Source organism: Amphibalanus amphitrite, unplaced genomic scaffold (genome assembly GCF_019059575.1).
Source record: "Amphibalanus amphitrite isolate SeventyFive unplaced genomic scaffold, NRLGWU_Aamphi_draft 000765F_arrow, whole genome shotgun sequence".
In the NCBI taxonomy this organism is placed as follows: domain Eukaryota; kingdom Metazoa; phylum Arthropoda; class Thecostraca; order Balanomorpha; family Balanidae; genus Amphibalanus; species Amphibalanus amphitrite.
This window is the reverse complement of record NW_024882259.1, coordinates 335,313-353,020: the sequence shown is the minus strand read 5'-3', so window position 1 is coordinate 353,020 and position 17,708 is coordinate 335,313. Positions and strand designations below refer to the sequence as shown.

General features: G+C 53.3%; 2 protein-coding genes across 2 annotated transcripts in view; one reads left to right on the top strand and one right to left on the bottom strand.

The window, feature by feature from the left end:
* The window catches only part of LOC122365816 (rab effector Noc2-like), a 75,828-nt gene continuing 58,120 nt past the window's right edge, over window positions 1-17,708 (bottom strand). Inside the window, exons 3-6 of the mRNA XM_043337382.1 lie at window positions 16,116-16,259; window positions 13,028-13,157; window positions 11,845-12,127; window positions 1-844 (exon numbers count right to left, since the gene is read on the bottom strand). Of these exons, the coding sequence (XP_043193317.1) occupies window positions 534-844; window positions 11,845-12,127; window positions 13,028-13,157; window positions 16,116-16,259 (868 nt within the window). The 3' untranslated portion in view covers window positions 1-533. The remainder of the gene's footprint in view (window positions 845-11,844; window positions 12,128-13,027; window positions 13,158-16,115; window positions 16,260-17,708) is intronic.
* On the top strand, window positions 6,239-10,926 carry LOC122365815. Its single transcript, XM_043337380.1, has 4 exons — window positions 6,239-6,283; window positions 6,628-6,820; window positions 7,148-7,430; window positions 8,987-10,926. The coding sequence occupies exons 3-4, from the start codon at window positions 7,248-7,250 to the stop codon at window positions 10,265-10,267; spliced, it is 1,464 nt and encodes a 487-aa protein (XP_043193315.1). The 5' UTR covers window positions 6,239-6,283; window positions 6,628-6,820; window positions 7,148-7,247; the 3' UTR covers window positions 10,268-10,926.

Genomic DNA, 17,708 nt, shown 5'->3' with positions numbered 1-17,708 from the left:
AGCGTACGCGCAGTGATGTTCATATCGTCTGAGCGATGTTCTTCTTTCACTCAAGACAAATACCAAACACGGCAAGGCATATTGCTAGCTGTTCTGTTGGGCTCTACAGGGAGGGGCTGCATGCTCCAGCTACTGAAGTTCTCGGCACTGTGGGTTCTACGTCATGGCAGACAGGCACAGTTGGCACACACATGCACATCAGTACTGGATGCTGTGAGGTGCAGTGGTAGCAGTGACGTCAAACCACACTGGTGATGTAATGATGTCCACTGGTCTGTCTTTGCTCAAAGGCACCAACACAATACCGTCCTGAGGTAGCCTGATGGGCCAATGACTCCACCAGACTAGTCAGTGAGCTCAGCTGACTAGCTGGTGAGCCAGATGGTCCTCTGAGACAGCCAGGCAGCCAGTGGTAAGTGAGCTCACGTTCCAGCGTGGTACAAAACAAGCTCAGGCAGGAGGACGAGCTCTGCCGACCCCACCCAACTACTGCATGAACCTCTGAGCTCTGACACACAGCGGCGAGCCTCGGCTCACCTGACCATCTGCGGCGGCACGCGCTCGTAGGTGGTGACCCGGCGCACGGCCGACCGCCGTGGCGCGTCCTCATCCTCCGAGCTGGAGTCGACGGTGCGCGCCGGGCTGACTCCGCGGTCCGACTCCAGACTCGGTCCGCGGCCCGACTCCACGCTGGCGCCCCGCTCCGAGCCCAGACTGGAGCTGCGCTGTGACCCGAGGCTGGTGGTGCGGTCCGGGGGTCCGGTGCGGCGCTCCACGGCAGGACTGGCGCGGCCAGAGAGCGGGGGCGCCGACCGTGCGTCCGAGCCGGGGCTGGAGGGGTCACCTGGGGGGGGGGAGAGGGGAGAGAGAGAGAGAGAGAGAGAGAGAGAGAGAGAGAGAGAGAGAGAGAGAGAGAGAGAGAGAGAGAGAGAGAGAGAGAGAGAGAGAGAGAGAGATCAGACCACGCGGCATTGATCACACCGTGCTGCCAGGTGAATGCGCTGAAGAGCATACCGAGAAACATGAGCTGGGAGCCGTAACAGTATTACCCACGTGGGAACGACCGCGGCACGTGTCGTTGGAACAGCCATGCGAGACATTACCCAACAGTCGGTCATTACGAGCCCAATAGAGCGCTCAATGACACTCGGCACGGCCGGGCGGGGACCTGCGGCCGGCCCGTGTACCGGCCACACACTAATCACTCCGATACTAACGGAGCCGGCAATCCACCGCAACTGGACGGCTATCAACACCGCGGAGTATGAGCAAACGTCCGAACGTCAGTCGGAACGAGGGCTGATGTTACAGTGCATCAGTCGGAACGAAACGAAAACAAACGTTATATCACGTCAGTTGGAACAGAAACAGACATCAGGACATCATCCGGAACGACAACAAGGGTGAGCACGTCAGTCGTTTCTATCTCTACTTTTTATACCTCCCTTATTTGCTTCATCCCGTTCTAATTCTCTCCAATCCTTTCATAAAATAATGCCATCTTTTCACTCTAACATCTCCAAAATCTATCTCCTACACTCAGAAAACACTTTGAGAACATTTTTGAATAAGGGCTCATATGAGTGCCAAAACAGGGCTCAAATCTGTATGATTTTAAAATCGGGATCAGTTAGGCGCCCTTTTCGGGCTCAAAGTACATTAGCCCCGAAAGCGGCATCAGTTCGTCTTCCTTTTCGGGCTCAATTCGAGCTGCGTTTTAGGGCTCCATACGACATTCCGCCATTCCGTCTTTTGCTGTTTTCAGTGCCATGTGTTGGTGTACCTACCGCCGTGATTTCAAAATGAATGGTAAGTTATTAGTTATCAGTTATCGCTATCTTTTAGAAAAAATCAAGATGTTGATGCTCATGCCATTTTAATCCCTTATCAATTAAAATTGTGGTGGCATTTGTTCAGAAAAGGTCTGATCTACAATTGTGGCGCCGTTGATACGAATACGCACGGGTTTGATTATTCGTTTTTCTTGTATTTGCGCCACATGAAAGCATCATATCTGGATTCAGGATGTCAAATAGTGTAAGAATGTGCAAAAATTTTGTCTGGTTCTTCGTGATGATGTGATTGAAGCAATGCTTTCAAGGGTAGGTAAGGATTTTGTTACTTGTTCGTAATGGTTATCTTGATGCTCAACTAAAATTAATCCTAACCTTGCCTACTAACCTATTAAGTTAAACTTAGTACCAATACCTACCAACCTACAACCTATTTGGATCTTTCATATACTTATAACATGCTGCTGCTTCTGCTAACATGCTGCGGAATGCTGGTTGATATGATGGAATGCTGGTATGACAGTGTTCCATGTTTCAGAATTTTAGGTGAATAACCACACATGATGGGGAAAATGTTTTCATCCTAAAAATATGACAAGTGGCTTTATTTCATCTTTGCTAAAAAAATATGTCAAAAGTTTGATTCAACAGCCAGCTGCCAGGTTACGCATGACTTGACAGTTGATGCATCTACTCTACATCATTTCATTTCAGATCCTGTGAAGGTTCTGACAAAATCTGAGGTAAAAATGGCATTATGCAGTTTTGCGGAAAGACTAAATCTATCTCATTTTGTCTTCAGATTTTTTTTTATTGGGACACCCAATTGAAATCCAATTTTAGAACACTGTGACACCATGCCTGTGTGCCAAGTAAGAGGAAGGGTCTACAAGTATACATCAAGATAACCAATTATGGACAAGTTGAGACTTGAGTCATGAGCTCTTATTTGTGGTTACAATACCTTCAACTGCATGATTTTGCACAACTTCCATACAGGCATCCAGACTGGAAAAGGTTCAAGTCCATACTTATTCTGGTGCTTGAATATGGCAGTTCAAAGATGGAAGGCATATGATGCTACAAAATGAAAAAAATAATTCAACTTACAAAAAATAGGTATTCATATCTATCCTAAACTAAACTAACCTAAACTTACCTAACCTAATCCAACCCAACCCAACCACCCCAACCAGCCCAGCCCAGCCCAACCCAGCCCAGCCCAGCCCAGCCCAGCCCAGCCCAACCCAACCCAAAACCTACAGTCTAAAACCTAGAGCTAAAACCTGCAGCCCAAACTGGAAAACATCCATATGGTACGCCGGACGCCCGTGAAGCCGTCATGCGCCGAAGTTCGGCGCAAGCTATTTTGCAATTTGCGCTGAAATTTCTGCATTATTTGCGCCGAAGGTTAGTGCCCTTTTGCGTCAAAATTAAGCCACTTATACAAAAAGCACGTTTACATCTGCTGGCCAAGGTTTTATAAACCAGACAGAACGCTCTGGGCCTTAACCACTCCTGACTCCCATGTTTGAGCGTCCAAATTAGTTGATGTTTCCATGGAAGCTGAATACCACAATACGTGTAGCGCACTGTAGCATCGTGCCGTGAAATAAGGCTCGGGACGGAAGTTCCGGGGTCACAAAAATTGGTGTGGCGGTGTTGTCGCGGCTGGCGGGCTCCAGCAAGGGGTTTAAGTTTACGACACCACTCTTGTTTCAGGAGAGGTGTCAGCGATTCGAGACTACTTGGGCATGCGGGCAGCGGGGTCGGCGTGGCTGCCTGCGGCTGCGGCCACACATCTTGGCGTCCTGGAGGCGGAGATGCTGATGGTGGCATGAGTCATCACTGGCTGCCCGATTTCCATGCTCCAAGACTCGCCGTGAGGGCCGAGGCGGGCGTCGTGCCGATGGAGAGATGAGGAGGGATGCGCTGGCATCGCGCCTACTGGCGAATGCGCTCTCCCTCCCGTCGGAGGACCCGCCGCGTCGTGGCGGAAGCCCCCCCCCAACCGTGACTGAAGTCAGTGACCGGCTGGAGAGAGCGCGGGGGAGCGGTGTGGGACCACTGGAGTGGCGCTGCCCGCCGAGGCGCGCTTATCCACGAGACTGCCCCCGTAGACGCCAACAGACGGCGTCACGTTCCACCTGGACCTGCTGCCGATCGGGGCGTCCGCGACAGCGAGGAGGAGTGCTGCGGAGGCGTGACTGGGAGCGCTCCCCCAGCGTGCGACGTGGGCCTGGGTCGACGGGTCTGCGACCGGGGGAGTAATAGGAAGGCGGCGCTGGGGTCCTCACCGAGCACCCAGACAGTACAACATTGGTACTGCGGGAGGCGGCGGGGAGGATTTGCTCCATTTACCGATCTGAGATGGTGGCGCCCAAAACGGCAAAGCAACATCTCCTGAAGCACCCGTCCTTCGAGGAAGACCCCATAATCATTTGCTCCGACTCGCAGGCGTCGCTGGCGACGCCACGAGGTGGACAAGTGGCCCAGACACCCCCCCCCCTCATCCCCTAGGTGCCGCCATCTGGGAGTATATGATGGCCCTAGTGGCTGTAGGGGGCCGAAGAATCCACCATAGAAGGAGGGCGGCGATAGCCCGATTAAGCTGGGCGTCCAGTGGAGCCTCGGCTCTATCATGGGCATTGGGCAAGGACTCTGCGAGCACCCCCGTCTCCTCCATCTTCGACGGCACTCCAGTCAGAAAGCTGTCCCCACCCGAGTTTCCCAGCAGCATGGGCCACATGAAACCGAACAGCGCCGAGCCGCTCGACGCTGAGGACCAGGCGAGAGTAACAGTGAAAAGGTGAAACGCTCGAAACGGCGCGCGCCGCCGGCCGAGGGCGCCGAGCCGGCCCAGGCCGGCTGCGGGTCAAACAGAAGCCGTCTCCGCGGCGGCCGCCCAGTGACAGCGACTCGGACTGACGTCGAGGCACCGCTGCCGCCTCCGCCGACCAACCCGCCGCCCAGCAAGGGCAGTTTGAAGGCGGCTGCGCCGGTGAAGGTGGCGCGGCCTGGCAGGGGCCGCGGCCGGCCCACTCCCAGCTACCCGTCCCGCGAGGTGCTCAGTACCACCGACTCGTCCGATTCTGAGGCAGCGCCGTCGGCGGGCCGCCGCCAGCAGTGACGACGACCGGCTGGCGGCGTTCGCGCGGGACTTGTCCGACTCCTGGTACTCGGACTTGCCGCCCAAACTGGACGCCGGCGGTGTGAGCACCAGCAACGCCAATAAAAAGTCCACCTTCATCCGGCTCTTCTCGCACCGTGTCAAAAGGACTACGCCGCGCGGCCGGCCGGCCAACTCGAATGAGCGCAGCGAAGGGCACACGTCCCCGACGGCGGCACTGGCGCCTCCCGCCGCGCCGCTGCCGGCGTTGCTGGCAACGCCGATCCAGGCCCATCGATTTCTACTGTTTTGTTGCCTACGTGCCGCTGCCGCCGCTCAGCCAGCACAATGGCGTGCCGGTGTTGCGCTGTCGGATCGAAAAGCGGCTCGTGCAGCGGACGGACGGGTGCGGCCCGCGCGATGAGCCGCCGCCGCACACCGAGCTGCGCCGCGCGGACGTGAAGGTGGAGCTGGCAGCGGCCTGCTCAGTCCCCTCAACGGCGTCGACCGGCTCTCCGGCGATTTGCGGTCAGAAACGCCGCCGCTTCTGGGACCAAGGTGTCAGAGCGCGGCGCTGCCCGTGAGACGTTAAGTTAGCACAGGCAATGTCGTCTGCACTCCTTGCAGTTCATGTTGAATACACAACCATGTTGCGAAGTAATAGGCGCCGGGTTTTTCAGTTCATAGAACTTTTTCCCTGGCTATTACACCCCACAACCGAACACTGACACCTTGCACAAGTATGACTGTGTGTATGAATGTTAATAAATACATGAACCAATGTTGTGTTTTCGGTTCCAGTACCTTCTTTGGGCACCTCGGCAACAAGTAAGTAATCCGTTAGCTTTGCCACACCTAAGATAGGCTCCCACGTTGTTATTTGCTCCCGGGTTAACATAAACCGGTTTAACGTAACCTTTGCATCCCGGCCAAAATTGCCGGTTAACTGTCCCACCGCTCGAGACTGGCGCTAGGCTGGCCGAGCAAAAAAAAAGTTTGTCCGCGGCTTCGTCTTATTCGCAGCTGCTGGACACGGGGGAGGGGGGAGGAGGGGCTGCATCGGACGAAAAGCGGGCTCTGGTATTAACTGGATTTTTTGCCAGCTGGCGCCGTATGGTGGCGCTAGCAGAGCTTCTTACATATCAATGCTAGATATAAAAGAATGAATATTTACCAATCAATTTTTCATTTAAAGCCATTTGAAATATTTATGTCCATCCTACTACCGCGCTTAGGTATATCTAAAATTAAATACCTTTCGTGCGTCGCCAGCTGGCCAGCCAGCTGACGCAATCCAGCTTTTACCAAAGCCCCGAAAAGCGATGACGTGAGCCCTAATATTGGCTTCACCACACAATTTGAGCCCTCAAACTGGAATCAGGTGAGCTCGAAAATGGGGATCAGGCTGAAAACTGGTACCTATCATAGTGAGACTAGTTTTAGAGCTTGACACCGATAATGGGTACTGACTGAGCTCTGTTTCTGCGATCAATGATACCGATTTAAGGGATCGTATGAGCCCATGTGGCGCTAGCTCAGAAAGTATTCTCGAAATGTGCTGTCTGTTTTGAATATGGTACATTAGCCCGAAAACTGGTCTCTGAGCCCGAAAATCGGGACACTGTTTTCTCAGTGTACCGTAACCTAATTTCTTTTCCAATTCAGCGTCCTTGTTTCTCTCATCTGCCATCTCCCATTCAATTAGCCTTCATTATTCACTTTCAGCGTGTTTTATTCAGTACAAAGTTTCCAGTTACTCAAGAAGCTCTTCAGAGCTAGCGAAAAGTTAAGGAGCTGTTTCTTTAGAGAGTGGAAGTGGGAAATGACCAGTCACGAGAACAAAGACGTACCGTCCGTTGCGCTATTGCTTGGTGGCTGCTGAAATTCCTGCACGAAGATCAAGAAGGAGACGATCAAGGTGGGCAAGATCTTTTCCTTTACGATGTGTCTCGTTATCTACATTTTAGTCATTCTTACGCATTTTTGCCATTTTGCGTATATTGGATAACGTCTATTTCATCCTTGCGAAACATTGTATACCCAACGTAAATGTGGTAAACACAATGCCGGTGGACACGCGCAGGTAACGGGTGGCGGCAGTTTCTCCATTCCGGCCACTTTGGGCGGTGTTTGTTCTCCGGGATACCTGACATCGTCAGCTGCCGTCGGGCTCAGCTGCAGTTCCGTTCCTCCCTCCCTCTCTCCCTCTCTCCTCTGTCCGCCGACAAGCCGCCGTGTGCCGCAGAGTGGGCGTGTTTTGTTGTCGGCACCTCCCCGGAGAGCGGCACAATCGAGGTCGACGGAGCGGCGCCATCGAGACAGACAGAGCAGCTCCACTCGCTCCGATGGAGTATCTGTCCTACCAGTCTGACCAGCCGCCGGCGCCGTGTCTCAAACCTGAGTCGGTGCAGCTGTCTGACCCCGACACGGGACGGCTGCTGGTGGCACCCGAGTCGGAGCGGCCCGAGCCCAACTGTCCGCTGCAGATCACTGAGAACACTCCGACCGGCGACCGCTACCAAGGACAGGTCAGAGGGATAACAGGGACAGGTCAGAAGGGTTACAGGAAAAGGTCAGAGGGAGGTCAACCCTACCTGGGACAGGTCAGAGGGGTAACAAGGACATGTCAGAGGGGGATCAAGGACAGGTCAGAGAGGGAACAGGAAAAGGTCAGAGGGAGGTCAACCCTACCTAGGACAGGTCAGATGAGGGGTTCACCGCTACCAGAGACAGGTCAGAGGGTCACTGTTACCAGGGACAGGTCAGAGGGAGGTCACCACTACCAGGGAAAGGTCAGAGAGGCTACCGCGCCAATACTACAATGTCCGATAATGGGGGCAATTTTTTCGGGGTTAACGGGTGCCGATAACCACAGCGTTTCGTTGCATGTGTGACGGCTATCAACTGCAGCACTCATTTTGTTGGTACATTGAAAGCCGTTTTATTGACTGTAATACGAGGTGCCAGTGGGCGTGCTGGCTCGATACGGGTGGGTAGTTGAAAATTTATGGAGCCTAACTGACGATCCGGGACGACAATGTGACAAAAGTATGGCTAGTTTAGCCAGGGGCGCGGGAACTACTTTCCGACTGGGGGGGCACACCATAATAGAGATCAACCTAGGGTACCCCAAATCTAGTTTTCTCACCGGTTTTAGGCCACTTATTTTTCACCCCTCGGCTTTTTCAACAAAAAAAGAAAACATTTGCAAAAAAAGTGTGGTATTCCGTCTCAAAGCTGTGGGGGCACCGCCCCCACGGCCCCAGAGTTGGGGGGGCAAGCTGCCCCCCCTGCCCCCCCGGCTCCCGCGCCTATGAGTTTAGCATACAATTTTTTTTTGAACCCAAAGCATTTTCTTTCAAATATGTACTCTCTGCCGATGAATATTTAGTTTGTATACTGTTTTCCGCTCTATGTATGATCCTGTGGGAGAAACATTGTAATTGAATTCACCCTTATCTTCTCCAAGCAAACAACGTTGAACTCACTTCCAGGAAAGGTAAACACCCTCGAGGGTCTCAAGGCTTTCATAAGCAAATGACGTGAAGCGATAAACCAAATGATAACATTCTAGCTATCCTCCCGTAAATAAAGCGGCATGTCGTTTTAGCTGCGGTATATACTCGCGGTCATCACTACTTTATCGCAGCCGCAGGCGCCCGGTCGATTTCTCGGTAATAATCCGTCTGCCATGCGGCTGAGCTTCAGCTGTGACCTCCGCAGCAGTCTGCAGTCCATATGGGAGACAGAATCGACCGACCCATCCGGACGTGATGGAACACTAACAGCCCCACTTATCCGGCCTCGGAGACCGAAATGGCCCACTCCTGAGTGTAGAGAGATCAATGCCATCGACACTTTGCCTGAGAAACGCAGAAACTTCCTCATTTTCCGAGAGAGCGGTAGAGGCGACTCATTTCTGATGAAAAGTGCACCGCTAAGTAGCCATGGCTTCAACTATGAGGGTATTTTTAGGTTACTGTACCTTTCCAGTTATTACTGGAAAGGTACAGCAACCCCTTCCTCTGCTGTGTTCAAACCCAGCTCTTGCCGCGGCTCAACTCTCCCTTCTTCTCCGCGACAGGTGCTCGGCTGGCGATGGGAAGGTCTCGGCAGCCTGACGCTACCCTCGGGCGTCCGCTACGAGGGCCAGTTTCGGGACGGCCGGTTCCACGGTACGGGAACGCTGCACTTCCCCTCTGGCAGCCAATACGAGGGACAATGGGACCGCGGCGTCTGCACCACCGGTCTGTACACGTTCGCCGACGGTCTGAGCTTCTCCGACCAGAACTGGAAGTACTGCCAGTACCCGGACCGGCGCTACTGGTCCGAGATCCAGTTCGGCATCCGGCCGGCGGGACGCTCCCAGCTCACTGACCGCGACGACGACCACCCGGCCGTCGACGTGCCAGCGGGCATGTTTGACGCCGGTGACGGAGTGTACGACCCCAAGTGTCGCACCGTGTACGACTACGGCGATCGGCGCAAGATCAAGCGCGTCGTGACGGACGACGATCACCAGTGGATCATGTCCCGCTGCCGGCGCGGTGGAGATACGTTCATGGGTCGCCGTGAGGAGCTTCACCAGGATCTGGCACCTCTGGTGTTCCACGGAGGTCACTCCAAGGAGTCTCCGGAGCTGCCAGAGGAGCTCCGGCTGGAGGATTTGATCGGGGAGTCGGAGCGGCCGGAGCCTCCCGCCGAGCTCGCCCCGCCGCCGTTCGATGTCAGAGAGCGGAGCGCGGACGTGGTGCGAGAGGTGCTCCGCTCCGCTCAGCGGGTGGCCACCTCAGTCCGGTCGATCGTGTCCAGCGCGGCCGGGCGCGTGACGACCGCCGAGGAGGAGGCCCGCCAGCTGGTGCGGGACGCGGAGAAGCGAGCCGACTCGACGAGCTCCACCATTAGCTCTCTGATGGACGAGGCGCGTCGCCGGCTGGGCAGCCAGTCCAGCTCTGCCGGCAGCGGCTCCAGCACAGGCACCGGCTCCGACTGGAGCACCACCGCCAGCAGTGACGAGCTCACGGCGCCGCCGGACGGGCCGCGGCGCCGGCGAGTGGCGCACGCCGCCCTCACCGACAGCAGCAGCGGCGAGTCGGTGACGGCGGGCCGCTCAGCCGGCCGCCGAACGGCCAGCGGCCCGGACCGACGGACCAGCGGCGGGTCGGACCGACGGACCAGCGGCGGGTCGGACCGACGGACCAGCGGCGGGTCGGACCGGCGGCCCAGCGGCGGGTCGGACCGGCGGACCAGCGGCCCGGACCGACGGACCAGCAGCGGACTGTCCGTCGGACGGGCCGGCAGCGGGGCGTCCGCCGGTCCGAGCAGCAGCACGGGCGACGGCAGCGGCGGTCACCACAGTGCCTAGTGCTGCATGACCTCCACAATACAGCGAGCGAAGGGTCGAAGGCGCCAGCTTGCAGCTGAAGTCTTTGGTACCGAGCGTATGCACTATGCATTGCATGACAGGAGGTATAATGGTGTAAATCGACGCTGTTGTGAATATCATTGTCAAATGTAGACAGGTGGATAGGCTAGTGCATTGCCAATTCTATTTTATTGCCGACCGAACACGTACTGGCAGTCAGGAAGTGAATTTCAGTTCCTGGAGACTACCCAGTCGCCAGGGGATACAGCCGACCTGCAGGACGTGTATAAATCCTCAACCGTCCAGAGATTCGTAGAAACGTGAATCTAATTCCAGCGGGACTGAACCTGCCTGAACCGGGAGGCGCAGTGCTCAGCTGTCAGATACCTAAGTCGGACAGGTCAATATTGGAGCGGCGCCATGCATCAGGGTTTGAAATTAAACTCAAAGATAAATCAGTATCAGCAAGAGCCCATGTCGGACGTAAGACAGGTGGATGTGTCAGGCTACAGCAGCATGAAATTCGGCCGTAACACATGGTCAATTTCATCACAGGCCATCATTCGTTTCGAGGTGGAGACGCCAGCTATGAGGCAAACACAGTGGAAATTGCATTGGTTCTGGGTAAGGTATTCCCGGCAATAAACTACGGCCCGTGACAGGGGTTGATAGATGGCTGGCGCAGCGGTGAGCAGCTGCGACCACCGGCTGTGGGCAGCGCGTGCAGCTGGCCCGGTTCAACCGGTGGCACAGGACCGACCTCGCTGACATTTATAACGATATACGGCGGATGCATGTCTCAGGCAGATCAGCGCTATACAATAAACGCAAACGCGGTGTCAGCAACGGCTCGAGCCGTTGACGAATAGCGCTTTGAACGCTTCAATGTTAGTGGATTGAACCTGCACTGACGCTATTTGCTGATGTCAGAAGACGCTGTTACCGAGTAAATATGGCTCCACTAGCTGTACGGTATCATTTATTCACCAATGCATTAGAAGCGCCGGAGAGGTAACGTTAGTAATAAATCAACATTGCTCCCAATTGTTTCGAGCCTATCCATTAGTCTTGCTGCTCAAGCGGATGTAAACAGGTTTATGGAAGTTGGCTATACAGGCCATCGACTGCTATCGGCGCCAGTCGTATTAGGTGAGCGAGGCGCTCGATGGGTGCTCAACTGTAACGGTCTATTTTACAGGCTCTACCTGTACGAAGAGTCAGTGGATCCGCTGACCATCTGATACTTCCTGCCAGGCTAGGCCCGTAAACACAAACTGATATGAAAGTTCCAGGTTTTTTGCCCATTAAATACCCCACCAAACCTGTCCAAAAAAGCCCCGCTGTTATGAGGCGGACCGCTTTTCAAATCTTACCTGCCACCCCACGGCAAACCCTACCTCCTAATCCCACAGCCGGCGGAAGCTCTGTTCCCAATCCTCTCAAACCCTCAGTCCCCGGTTCCCGACACGGCCGGCGCCTGTGTGTCGCTCGGCGTGACTCAGCCCAGCCGTGCGGTCTCGGCTAATTACTGTTGACACGGCAGTGGTCCCGGTCCCCGGAGCGTCCCTGTCACTCACCGTTAGCGCTGTTCTGCACGTGTTTGGCCCAGCTGTAGCGGGCCGAGCGGGTGGAGCCGGACGGCGAGCCCGGGTTCTCGGCCGAGGCGGCGCGCCGCCGCGACCCCGCTCCATTGGCCAGCGGCGGCCGCTTCGGGTCGGGCATCACGTAACGAGGCATTCCTTTGAAGAACCAGGCGCCGGACTTTTTCCACACCTCCCTGGTCTCTGCGCAGATTTTACAGAGCAGCCACTGCTCGCCGGCGGTGGAGGATGTGTCCACCACACACTTGTGGCACACCGCCTGTCCGATACAGAGACACAGGTCAGTCCAGGGCAGGTCGGATACAGGTCAGCACCGCTGGCCAGGCCCGTGGGTCACCACAGCGAGGTGTTTGGTGATCAGTCACCATATTAGTGCGATAGATCATATTTGGTCAAGGCAGGTGACATGGAAAATGGTAGGGGCAGATCGTGACGAATAAGGAAAAGACAACACCGCGAATGCAACCGAAAGGAGCAACGGCATTTGGAGAGCATGGCGTTGAGCGTGAAAGAGAATATTGCGGTTTAACGGCGTAGACGAGGACACAGCAGATGGATCTGTGACATTCCGAATTATAGGATAGCAATTTGAAATTAGGCAACAATACAGCGTTCAACCGTAACTTACAAAACTTATGAAGTTACAGCAACACGGAGAGAAGGAGTGGCATGTAGGGTGGCAAATCTAGTTCTGTGTTGGCCTATCCTGGCGATAAACTCATGACCACCTGCTATCTTGACCTATTTCCCTCCAAACAGTCCTAATGGACTCACCAGTTTGGATGGGATTAACGCCACACACGAAAGCCGCCGATCGCCGATCACGCAACCGGCCAATGATGATGGTAATGTGTTGGTCATGAGTATATACAAACAGCCACTGCCCCTATTATCGGCAGAGTCCCCCCCGGTGACTGTCAACTCTCCCACTGATGGCTGTCATCCCCTCCCCCACTGTCCCCCTACCAAGGTGACAGGTCAGCTCATCCATCTACCGAGCTCGCTGTCATGCGAAACTCATCGGCTCTACAATAGACGACCTTCGCAGATCCAATAACCTTTCCAAGGAATGAGGTGGAATTCGAACTGAGCCACCCGGTGACCGGTCTGGCTCCTGGGTTCGTCCAGCCGCCCCCGCGCCGCGCTGGACCGTATCTACCTTATGGCAGTCCTTGCACTTGAGCTTGGAGCTGGCGAGGAGGCCGAACTTTTCGCCGCAGAGGACGCAGGTGCTGGCGCCATTACCGACGGCGTGTCGCCGCATGTTGTCCAGCCGCTCCACCAGTTTTCTGCGGCACAATCAGCGGTGTAGCACGTCAGACGGCCAATGTCAACGGACCTCATCACAGCGGAATTATCATATAGCATCACAACTGTATCGGTGGCTCGTACCAAAACAGGGTGGCCGCTGGCCGGAGAGAAAAAAAAAAAACACTGAAAATATGGGCACCGTCTTCAAAACATTCCTCTAGCACTTACGTTATACTCTTTGCACCATACCTCAGTATTTTTGCGAGGGAGATATTGCACATTTGGCTAAACGCTAAAGAAATTAACAATAAACATTTCCCAAACAGGCATTTTTCCGAAAGGTCCCTTCGCAGTGTTCAGTAATGTTTATTTTATCTGCAGGTGCGTACCCATTCCAGATGGTCCGGAAAGAAGCAATGCACCGGCACGGTACTTGCGACAGGAAGGAAGCCAATTTGAGAAGGGCGCTACGTCTTCAATAAATATTTACCATAATGAGACAATAGACGTTTTCACGACGGGCTATCTAGCGAATGCATTTAATTCGACCAAAGCTGCACTAAATCTCTTTTACTGTAAATATCTTCATATCGTGGATTTATTCCAGTATTTTGATCGAAAATAACGTCTGTTATTGAAAAATGAGGTATATAAGCATCTGTGCAACCCAAACTGAAAACTTTTAGGAAACACACTGAACCTAATTTGACCAAATCTGCACTAAATCTGCACCTAATCTGGACCAAATGTGTTCCAGAATTAGCCGTTTTCACGACGGGCTACCTGGCGAATGAACCTAATTTAACCAAATATGCACCAAACCTCTTTCATAATGACCTTCATATCATAAGTTTATTTCAGCGTTTTAGTCGAAAATAATGTCTGATAATGTGAAAAAAAACGTGAGGTATATAAGCATTTGTGCAGCCCAAACTGATAACTTTTAAGCAACACACTCAACTTAATTTGACCAAAACTGCACCAAATCTGCACTAAATGTGCACCAAATGTGTACCAGATGGCCGTCGTGAAAACGGCTATTGCCTTCAGAAGCATCTGCAATGGGACCCGAACATACAAATAAACGAGCGGATGAAATCGATCCTGGTAGTATTCTTCCTTTTAGCTTCTTGACCTACCACTAGGCATTCGAGTCGTGGAAATCGTGCCAGGAAAGCTTGATATCGTTGCACTGAATAAAGAAAAGCTCTGTTGTAGGCGTTTGCAAGTAAGCAGGCTTTGTTGCAGTTTTAGAGGAAGTCACCACAAAGAGCTTAGACTTGCAAGGATATGCAAGGTGCAAACAAGTTTTAATAATTGAGAGGAACTGGGTCTGCTGAGGAAGCCGCCCGAGGCGTAGTTCCGTGACTGTTCCGGTGTGGTGTGCAGGAGGAAGGCAGGGCCGGCCTTTAGCTCATATGTATGCTAGTGGTACGCTGCGTTTCGTGCTGCAGAATTAAAAAGACCAGACATTATTTTACAGTGTATGCTTGAGTAAATCTCTTCCTCACGGTAACCGCATTTGGTCTGAAACCCCATCTCGTCTGAAGTCGGTCTCATAGTTACAATCACTTAGATACAGCTTCCACTCAGCAAAGCTGGTAACAAAAGAGAGCAATGAGTTCGTCCTTTCGTTGTTGCAGCGCTTGATGCAAATCCTTTCCGTATATCGTACCGCCCCTGACCCAGATATCAGTTGCACAGCTGAATCGATCGCGCTGAGGCTTGACATAGGTGCTAGAGTACCGTCAAGGGTAATTATATAAGTAGTCGATGCAGGCAAAAGTATAGGTGTCAGTTCTTCATTTGCATGTTGGAGTGAAGAAAAACCCAGCATTAATCGTCATCGATGCACGAAGTTATTTGTCTGACTTTAGAAACAAACACTTTACTTTCTGCAACTGAATGTTGAGAAGCTCATGTTGAGAAGGTTCCATCTGCGTTGAATCGTTTCCATTATTCGTAAGCATGCATGGCACTATCCTTTCATCGAATTACCCTCAATTGCATGCATAGAAACATGAAATCGTCAGTGGAAGAGTAGTCCAACGTCGGTCCAAACCAAGGTCCTCCAAGTCAAAGCTCCTCTCCCTGTCCTTGACCTGGCATTATTGTATTTCATCTCGTCCCTTCCCCACCAAACATAAGGCATGATCCGATCCATCTCGGCAAGGGCAGTGCTTTCCAGCCCGCGCCCCTGTGGTACGTAATAGAGTCCCGCCGCCCCAGCGCGCTTGACCCCACTGATGGGGTGCTCAGAGTGGAACGGGCTGAGCCGGGGGTCAGACGAGGTGGCCGGGAAGGTCCCGCTCAGATGAGCCGGCGCTGTTTGGTCGGCAAACAGCCGCCGCTGACGACACTGCCGGAGCGGCCGGAGCGCGTGCTCAGAGAGATAACGGCTCCGGCGGACGGACCGGTACGGACCGTGGGCTGCCGTCCGCCGGGCGTGAAGGCGTCTGTGGGGTGATGGAGGTTAGTTGGTGTTGTGTTGGTGGTTTTTACAGTGGTGACTGATGGCAGTAGTGGACAGTGGTGATGGTGGAAAATTTGTGCAGACGATTCACAATGCTGCAACGGCCATGGAGCGGTTGTGAAGTGATAACAGCGCTGCCATTGATCAAAAGCAATATAAACCAGCGACAGATCAAGCCACGACAACGACCGTCCGACGCGGCAGCTTCTGGTGCTGCGCAGTGCTCGGAAGGCGTCAGGGCTCAGGGTCACCAGGTCGTGGTGCCACAGTCCATTATTAGTGCCGCGTCCCACAGGATCCATAGTCGACCAAGTGCTACGAGCTTTCAGCGGACGCCATGCGGTATTCAGATGAGTGGCTGTATCTATAGCCTAGGCGTGGCAGTTCACATACCGCCCTCCATTTGCATAGCTGAATACTGATGTGCAGTGAACTTCCCGCAACCAAATCCCTACAATTACCTACTGGATACACTCGCCTGCATGGTGAAATATTTCGGGCCAGCTCTGGGATGGCGACTCACCCAACCCTCATCTGTTCCTTTTTCTCGAACGACTCTGCCTTTTGAATGACGTTGACGATGACGTGCTGCTCGCGCTCGTTGAGCGGTGCCGGCTTCCGGTATTGCTGTAGGCTGCTGGTCTTGACCGACCAGCCCGACTTCAGTCTGAGAGAACAAACAGACAAACGTCAGAATGTGGAACACTGGTCCCAAAAGGAATACAGCGCGCATGGGGAGGGCCACTGGTCAGTACCTATCGCAGTAATACATTACGGTAATTAGCGAGAGTAAGGGACTGTGGTACGTGCAGCTCATCCATTACGAATGAGAAGGTCTGGATTGATACACATTTTATGTGAGCTTCTTTATAGACTACATCCTGACCAATTTTATTTCATGAGCTATACCAGCTAGACAATCATACGATTATCATCAAGCACTGAGTTTCATCAACTATCCGCTTACAGCTGACCATCGTCTGACCATCTGATGGCATGTCCATTGTCCACTGTCCATTGTCCATTGTCCAGTGTCCAGCTTTCAGCCATGCAGCGCTCGGACCGTATCTTTCCTTTAGTCTTTTAGTGACTGTCTGAGTTCTGGGAGCCCCCCATCGGTCACTGTCCCGGTCTCGGCTTAACCCACGGTCAGAGGCAGTTATAGGCTTACCACGGCCAGCCGGCAGCAAACGGCGGCATTAGACGCCGCGATCGCTCACTCGGTGGGACATTAACGTCACCAACAAATGCCGACCCGAGATAGCTAATTGTCCGTGTAATGTAACTGAATAGCAGTTATTGTATGTGTTCAGAGGCTGACGTCAAACGCCGAGAACAATTCCTATTTTCTTGATTATTTTGGTCACTTATTTAGAAATTTACGAGTGCACAATTCAGCATACCCAATGTTCACAATGCACACAATTCAGCAAGTGTTCGCCAGCGGCGAGAGCATGAGACAGACGGACTCACGTTTGAGCTGTGGGACAGGAAGGCTCACATGCACGCTATTTTTCGATTATTGCTTCAATAACGCAACACGACACGCAGCATCGTGTGTTCTCAGAAGTTGTTAAAACTTTTCAGCACACTTAGAGGAACAACTACTTAACTATGCAGAAGTTATCTAGGTAAATATTCATGTCAGCTACTAGGTAAGGTAAAATGCATGCCTGAACCGCCAGTCAATTAATTTCATTTCCCCACCACCTTTATTAGACTGTCTTACCAGAAAGGCTGCGAATCGTGTACTCCAAGGCCGTATAAGTTAGGTAAGATCGTCCGGGCTCGCTAATGTTACAAATCTGCAACACTACGGTGACGTCACCGGCGCATACGCTCCCTGGCTCCATCCTGACCCTGATGCGGCGGCTGGAATCGCTGCTAATCGAAAAATTACTTGTGCAATAGCGCTTTTAAATGACTTTAAAAAGGGGGAAAATATGATAACAAAATAATTATGAGAATCCCCTGTCCCGACTTGGATCGTACGACCCCGCCACCTAGCGGACAACGCCGTAATTAGGGTTGAGTTGGCGATCTCCAGGTGGCTCGTCACTCGTCAGCTGTCAGCCGCAGGCAGGCGAGGGCCGGCAGGCGCTTAAGTTATGTTAAC